Here is an 8249-nt window from a genome sequence, read left to right as displayed (position 1 = left end):
TTTTTTTTGCTTTTCAGGGGCTCACAGAGATTAAGTCATTAATTACATTCTGGTATAATAAATGCTCCTGTATATTCAAAGCTCCCTAGCCAAGTAGCACTCATACGACGTGACAGGGATAATGCGTGCTGGTAATAGGGTGGCCTCAGCCAAGTGAAACAAGTGATGATAGAAACTGAAACACCAACATTTTGCTATTTGCCTAGACAATGCACAAACTAGGTTTCCAAGGCAGAAGGTAATCAGATATTTTTTACCCAACATAGCGTCTATGCTTCTTCTCCTTCTCTTACACTGGGGTCTTTCACCCCAATTTTTCTCCCTAGCCATGGCCAGATTTTTCTCTCAACCTGTGAGGACTGGCATGTCTTAAAAGCAAGCTAGGTAGTCTTACTCTGGATAAATCACAGCAGTCAGATTTGGTCCTTTGGGCCCCTTCTCAACAGAGGTTTTTAGAAATATTTTCCTTTAAACAGGCTTAATCTGCCCTAGCCCTCAGAAGAGTGGAAAGAATATTAGGTCAGAAACCCCAAGAGATCTCAAATAGAAACCAGGTCAGGTAATTCTCTTTTCTACTCTGAGATAAGGACAGTATTTCTCAAGGTGTGTTAAACTACACGTTTAAGTAAAATTAATGTCAGATACAGAAAATGGCCATATTGATAAATATAAAATGCAAGAGGAAAAATTCTTAATTACATACCTAGCATTTCTGGGAAAAAATCTTTCAAGTGTATTGTACGATGAAAGAGGTTATTAAATGTATGCCTGTGGTCCTGGTACCGTGGCTACTAAGCATTTCTATGAATGACTGCCAAACAGTCAGATATTTACCAATACTGCTTATGCCAGATTTAAATAATACATGGAGTTTTAATAAAAAATATCACTCTGTAGGTTCCAAAGATTTTAATAAGCTCCAAGAGGGCAGGGAGTTTTGTCTTTTGTTCATTAAATAATCTCTAGTACCTGGCACATAGGTGCATTAAATATTGGAATGACTTATTTCTGAAGATAAGGAATAACAAATAACAGCTATGAGAAGCTTACTGTGTATTAGGAATTTTACAAGTAATAACATTAAAGATCTATCTCACTTAATCCTTCTAACAACAACATGTTCGGACAGGGATTCAAAATCAGGTCTGTACATGTTCTTGATAAATAAAACTAGCTTTTAATGAAGTCTCATGTAGTATTCTATATTTTCAAAGCACACATATAAATTTTATGTTTTCTATGTAACACAACCATAAAACCTGTAACATCGATAAGTATATTAAATATGCTCTTAACAACCTAGAGAACCAGCATAAACCAAATATAAATGAAAATATATAAGCATAATTAATCTCTGTAACATGTTTTCTGTCCTTCGTAGGTAAGACTAATGATAACCAACACCACCAAAAATTAATGTAGAGCCAAATAATCAAGAATAATTCATCATACAATTTATGTAACAGTCAAGTGATTATTTTCACAATAACAACTCTGTTAAAGTAAGTGTTTCTATTATTTTATATTTTATACTTGAGTTAATGTTTATCTTCTCAAAATATTTAGAATACTGAGTCATTTTACTTTTTAATAATGAAGTCTCAATGAGAAGAAAATATGCCAAAATATCCCAAAGTGTGAGTTTCTAAAAAATTTTTGAAGAACTATCACATGTGTTTATAAAGAATAATAAAACGAATACTCCTGTATCTACCACACAAGAATATTATCAATAGGGTGATCATATTAATTCACAACCTAAATAGGAACATGATAAAGGTAATGCTATTAAAAATCACACCAGTACAATAAGCATGAACCGGAAATCAGAACCTTACATAAATAAACCTTATTTATTAGTGGCTTTAGAAGTTCCTTGGTTGCCTCTTGCTTGAAGTTCACATTCTCTCCTCTAGCTCTCAAGAGGTAACTAATAAACTAAATGTATTTATCTATTCTATTGTTAATGAACATTTGTGTTTTCTTATTTGTTATTATGAACATTCCTAAACATACCTCCTGCTGGTACACAAATAAGAGCTTCTCTACGATTTAACTAAGAATTAAAATTTCTCAGTTGTAGAGTAAATGCGTGTTCTGTTTTGTTTTTTTTTTTTTTAGAGACAGGGTCTTGCTCTGTAACCCAGGCTGGAGTGCAGTATCATGATCATAGCTCACTGTAGCCTCAAACTCCTGGGCTTAAGTGATCCTCCCACCTCAGCCTCCTGAGTAGCTAGGACGACAGGTTCATGCTACCATACCTAGCTGATTTTTAAAAAAAATTTTTGTAGAGATGAGGGGGTCTGGTTATGTTGCCCACAATTTTAATAGATAAACTGGCAGCAAGTGAGCTAATGCCAGTGGTCCCCAACCAACTGGTTTCATGGAAGACAGTTTTTCCATGGATGGGGGTTGGGGGAGCGTAACAGAGCTCTGTGGCCTGGAGGTTGGGAACCGCAGAGCTCATCATTCACTTCTACATTCTTTTAGTCTAACTTTTCCCCTTTTATTTACACAACTTATCTTTGTAATCTGTTTTGATTTTAATTTATTATGTGTGGTGACAATCTAATTTTCCCCCTCGAATAATTAATTTTCACAATTTATGTTGAATAATCAATCCTTTTCCAGTTGGTTTGACATACTTCCCCTAAAATCAAGTTCTTATACAAACTATATAATCTGTTTCGGCCAGAATAGAAGTCCGGTCTTCTATTCGGTTGATAGTGGTGACTATCCATTATGCTGATGTGATTAATCAACCCAGCACAAGAGAATATACAGCTCTTTAGCAGCCAGAAAGTTTATGCCCCTGGATTTATTGTCTCAATCTCTCTTGGCTGCAGGTTCTGACACTTAATCCTCCTTTTTCTTTGTTCCATCATTTCAGATTTTTTTTAAAGCTATTAAACATTTAGAGGAATTCATAAAGTACCTCTTGTACTCTGGGGTTAGAAAACCACACTCCTTCTCCAGATAAAACATAACATAGTCATATTCTTCAGTATTTGAACTCTTCCTATGGGAGTATTTGCTATAATTACTTACAAAATTTTAAACCTTAAATTTGCTATCCACCTTGAAATCTACTCTAATTTCAAGAGTATGATTTATACCAGTGAAAATGCTATGCAGGGGTCCATGGGATCGAGAGTGATACAATCATCTCTAAGCTGTTTCTCTGGCAGAATACTGTTTCCTGCTCAAGTTATTTAAAGTTATTATTTATTAACCTTATTTTCTTCCCATGTTTTTCTTGAGAATTTAGCCTTTCGTGGATCTGAGTCCCAGAGTTTGCTTCTGCCATTACACCTGGAAGCACAGCTAACCTTGGCTCAGTTTAGATAGTAACTTTAACATATCATTTTGTTTTTTATTCACGTTATAGTATAAGTTCCCTGCAGTATAATTCAAATCTGATACTGACTGAATAGTATCTGAGTCCAAAAAACAACTAATAAATTCATCAAATACTAATTAGGTAATTTTTTAATGCTATATATTACGCAGAAATCTATAGCAGATGGTTAAGTGCTAGTGATAACTGGGAAAACTGGGATTTGCACAGGCTGGAGACATTACTTTTCTCACTTAAATTATGGAATACAGGTTAGATGTAATCTGATAATTTGCTACCCAACGGGCTTTTAATAGTGGATTCAATTCAGGTAATCTGAGTCCTGAAATTATAATTTCATAGATTAAACTCACATCACAGCCTTGCTTCTGAGATTATACCCAGATAATCTTGGAAATTCTGGGTTTTCCCAAACTCTTATTTATAATATCTGGTTTACTAAATCACATTGTTTGTGGCTTTTCCTATTCTTAAAGAGTTTATGACTGTTTTTTCCCTTGTTCTGACAACTGTACATAATAAATGCTCTACAAACAGGGCTGCTAGTAATAATAATCAAATATGTAAACAAAATTATTTTATTTTAAATGTTGAGAAAATAGTATTTATAATTCAAAAATTTGAGGCAAATGCAATATTACGTAATCCCTAGATCTTGAGACTAGCAAATGTTTATGCATATCAACATGAGCACATCACGCACATGCTAAGGTACCTTTTAAAAGGGTCATTTAAGTTTATGACCACAAATAACTCCCTCACCACAAACAACCCAGATCATTTCACCTTTTATTCCAAAATAAAAATTCTCCATATGAGTGAGGAAAGCCAATTTTGTATGACAACTAGATCCTGAATTCTACCACCTTACCCTTTTCTTCCAAAAATGCTCTTAAGTGAATATGTAATACAGAGACAATATAATGTCTGACACATGATATGCACTTAACATGTTTGTCTATTGAATAAATTCTCTGGCATGTTAAGATTTTTCTTTTGACTAACAACAAATTCTTATTTTACCCATAGAGAAAAAAAAATTACCTCAAGAAATCAAACAATATTTTCTTACCCACAATCTGGAGCTGGGCACCACCTACAATCAGGATCTGCAACAAGCCACCGTCTAAGCATAAATTCTTCGTATTTTTCCATCAAGACATCATCACTTAGTATCAAGCGAATATCATGAGGATTAAATCGTTCAGTACATTCTGGGCAACTGATATTAACTCTACTTTCAGAGATTTCTATCCTTAGATATTGTCGTAAGCAATCCACACAAGATCTGTGATGACAAGTCATTATATCAGGAAATCTGTCTTTAGAATGCCGCAAAAGGCACAAAGGACACTCGATGAAGTCTCCAATTTGCTTGCTGATAGAAGTTAATCCATTATCAGAAGAGGTATTTGTAGAGAAAATAGAGTTCTTATCAGTACACATTTCAGAATGTATACTTTCAATACTTGCAATTCCATCCACCCCACCATTTAGCTCTCTTGATTTACGTTTGTTATCCTTTTTCCTCCGAAACAGAGAGCCTATTGAAATTCTTCTTTTTTTGGGTGCCTTTTTGACTGAAGGCAAGCTCACAGATGAAGCAGAAGACTGAAGATCTCGATCTGAACCCATTTGCCGATGTAAACTCATGTCTAAAATGCTCATGAAAATTAGGTCAGGGTCAGTGTTTACACACAGCCCTTCATTATATTTAGAGATAAAACTTATTTCTTGTTCTTGCATTCAGATTAAGTCATGATGTAAGGTAATCCTACATGGTTCTTTCAGAGAATTCTTGAAAAGTTCGACTTACAGAAGACTGTTATCGTAGATGTTCTGAAAAACAAACAAACAAAAAAATTAATTTAATTGTATTCTTAGTTTGCATGTTTTTATAAACTCACAAACTCACTATGAAAGTTCAAACAATTATGTTCTTTAACCATTAGTATTTTCTTAAAAAATAAGGCCAACTTTATATTCTACAAGAGAATATAAAACTAATGTTGAAATAGCAATGAAGATATTCTTTAATCTTAGTAAGATTCTCTAGATTTGAGATGACCTAATCATTTTTAAAATCAGATAAAACTTCTTATCATTATTGCTCTCTGACTTCAATGATTCCTCACTGCCTTTAGGAGTTTTTTGTTCCTGTTTTCAGTTTTCACACACAGCACTGATGTTCTTGTTTTTAACTGACAATAAAATACACATGTAAATACAAAGGGCTGAGACTAGCTTACACAATCTTGCAGAAGAAAGTGGGAGGCGGGGGTTCTTAGACTGCCAGATATAATGACTTATTATAAAGTTGCAGTAATTAAGACAATGTGGTATGTTACAAGGATGGATAGAAAGACCAATGGAACAGAACATAGTCCAGAAAAAAGTCCCATATACATGAGATACTTGATTTATGACAAAGGTAACATTGCTGAGTGCTAAGAATGGCCTTAAAAAAAAAAGTACTATATCTACTGGTTACCCATCTGAGAAAAGAAAAGGAACTTAACCTATGGCTCATCCATGCATAAAAACTGACTCCAGGCTGGGTGCAGTGGCTCATGTCTATAATCCTAGCACTTTGGGAGGCTAATGCAGAAGGATCACTTGAGGCCAGGAGTTCAAGACGAGGGCAACATAGCAAGATCCCATCTCTACACAAGAAATAAAGAAATTAACCAGGCATGGTGGTACATGCCTATAGTCCCAGCTACTCGGGAGGCTGAGGCGGAGGGATTGCTTAAGCCCAAGAGTTTAAGGTTGCAGTGAGCTATGATGATGCCACTGTACTCTAGTTTTGGGCAACAAGTGAAACCCTGTCCCATACAAAAAAAAAAAAAAAAATCAATCCCAGATGGTTCATAGATCTAAATACAAAAAGTAAAACCATGAAGCTTCTTTTAGGAGACAACAGAAGAGACTATTTCAATGAAAAGATTTCTTAAACAGAACATAAAAAAGTACTAAAAGGACTGATAAATTGGACTATAATAAAATCAAGAGACAGTATTAAGGGCATGGGAGAAGACATTTGCCATATATAACTAAGAAAGGAACACTATCCAGAATATGTAAAGAACACTTACAAATCAATAAGTAGACAATCCAGTAAAAACACAGGCAAGGGACTTAACAGGCATTTCACAAAAGGATATGAAAAAATTTTCAACATCATCAGTTATCAGGGAAAAACATATTAAAGCCACATGGAGAGACCACTACATACCCAGTAGGATGCCTAAAATTAAAACTGACATTTCCAAGTATAGCAAGGATGTTGAGGAATAGAAACTCTCACAGTACTGGTGGGAGGATAAAACAGCACAACTACTTTGGAAAATTGTTTAACAATGTCTACCAAATTGGACCATACAGATATCCTAGTATCTAGCAATTTTACTCCTAGAAATAAGTGTACAAGAGAAATGAATGTACACATATATCAAAAGATATACAAAACAACGTTCACAGAAGCATTAGTTATAATAGTCAAAATATTGGAAACAACACACGTTTTCATCAACAGTAGAAGGGATAAATACCTTGTGGTATATTCACAATCTAGTATACTATAAAGCAATGAAAATGAAAAAATACTACTAAATACAAAACAAGAAAGAATCTCACACAGAAGAGTATGTGCTACAATTCAATTTATATAAAGTTCAAAACATGCAGAACTAATCTACAATGTTAGAAGTGAGGATTGTGGCTACCTTTTGCAGGGAGACACAAAGAAAACTTTCTTAATATGTGTAGTATGTGTAGTAGTTACAAAGGTATGTTCACTTTGTAATAAATCACTGACCCACAAACTAATGATTAATGTGCATTTTTGGATGACTGACACAATTAACAAATGTTTTCTGGAAAAACATTTCACTCGGGCAAACTTTATTCGTGCCTGTCAGTTTATATTTTCCCATTATTTGCAGCATTCCTCTTTAAGTCTGAGGAAAATATAGAGTGTAACAGTAGGTTTACCTGCATATTTTCTTCTTTATGTGTTTTTACTTTGTCTTGCATCTCAAAATGCTTTCTGTACTCCAAGGTTCAATACATGTATCACAGAAAAGAATTATATAGGGAATCCATCTTGGATCTTGTCCTAAGAATTTATCATTTAAAATATTAAACCAGCGGTACTTAATCAGCATCACCTGGTGAGTTTTTCCAAATACACACTTTTAGAAATTCAATAACTATATAATTTATTACCCAGACAAGAACTATGTAAGAGTGACTAAAGATAGTACTAATACTTAAATTGAGACAACAGGGGCAAACTGGAATATATAGTCATCCTACCTAGGAATCCTTTCCAAAACATTGCAAATAAATAGGCCTCAAAGAAAAAGAAACAAATTTCAATATGAAAAATTTTACTATATGGTAAAAAAATACTACAAATATTCAAACATTAGATACCATTTTTGTGCATATTAGATCAACAAAGGTTGTAAAGGGTTGGTGAGTGTGTAGTGAAAGAAGCATCACACGTATTGTTGGGAGGAGTGCTAATCAACATAATTTTGGGGAACCAATTTGGCATTATCTATTATACTCTAAAATGGAAATATTCTTTGACCAGCAATCCTACAATGTAAAAGTTCCTTCTGCAGAAGATATAAAGATACATGTGTACAAGATGTACTGTGCAAGGAAATCCACTGCAGCCTACTTGATAGAAGCAAGAAAACAAAACAAAAACAACACAAAACCTGGGAATAATTTAAGTCTCCAACAGGGCCCTCAAATGAACCAATCTCTAAGTTTACTGATACAGAAAGATCCTCAAAGAGAATGCTGAATGAGCAATGATCATTGCAAAATAGTAAATAGTACATATGGTATAAGCCCATTTATAGGGGGGAAAAAAACA

At 34.1% G+C, this 8249-nt stretch overlaps 1 protein-coding gene across 1 annotated transcript in view; it reads right to left on the bottom strand.

Moving 5' to 3' along the window:
* The window catches only part of RNF19A (ring finger protein 19A, RBR E3 ubiquitin protein ligase), a 54489-nt gene that overhangs the window by 22949 nt on the left and 23291 nt on the right, over positions 1-8249 (bottom strand). Inside the window, exon 2 of the mRNA XM_012643626.1 lies at positions 4431-5197. Within this exon, the coding sequence (XP_012499080.1) occupies positions 4431-5104 (674 nt within the window). The 5' untranslated portion in view covers positions 5105-5197. The remainder of the gene's footprint in view (positions 1-4430; positions 5198-8249) is intronic.

The sequence above is a fragment of the Propithecus coquereli genome, unplaced genomic scaffold, assembly GCF_000956105.1.
Source record: "Propithecus coquereli isolate 6110/MARCELLA unplaced genomic scaffold, Pcoq_1.0 Scaffold2, whole genome shotgun sequence".
Taxonomy (NCBI): Eukaryota; Metazoa; Chordata; class Mammalia; order Primates; family Indriidae; genus Propithecus; species Propithecus coquereli.
This window is presented reverse-complemented; position numbering and strand designations above follow the sequence as displayed.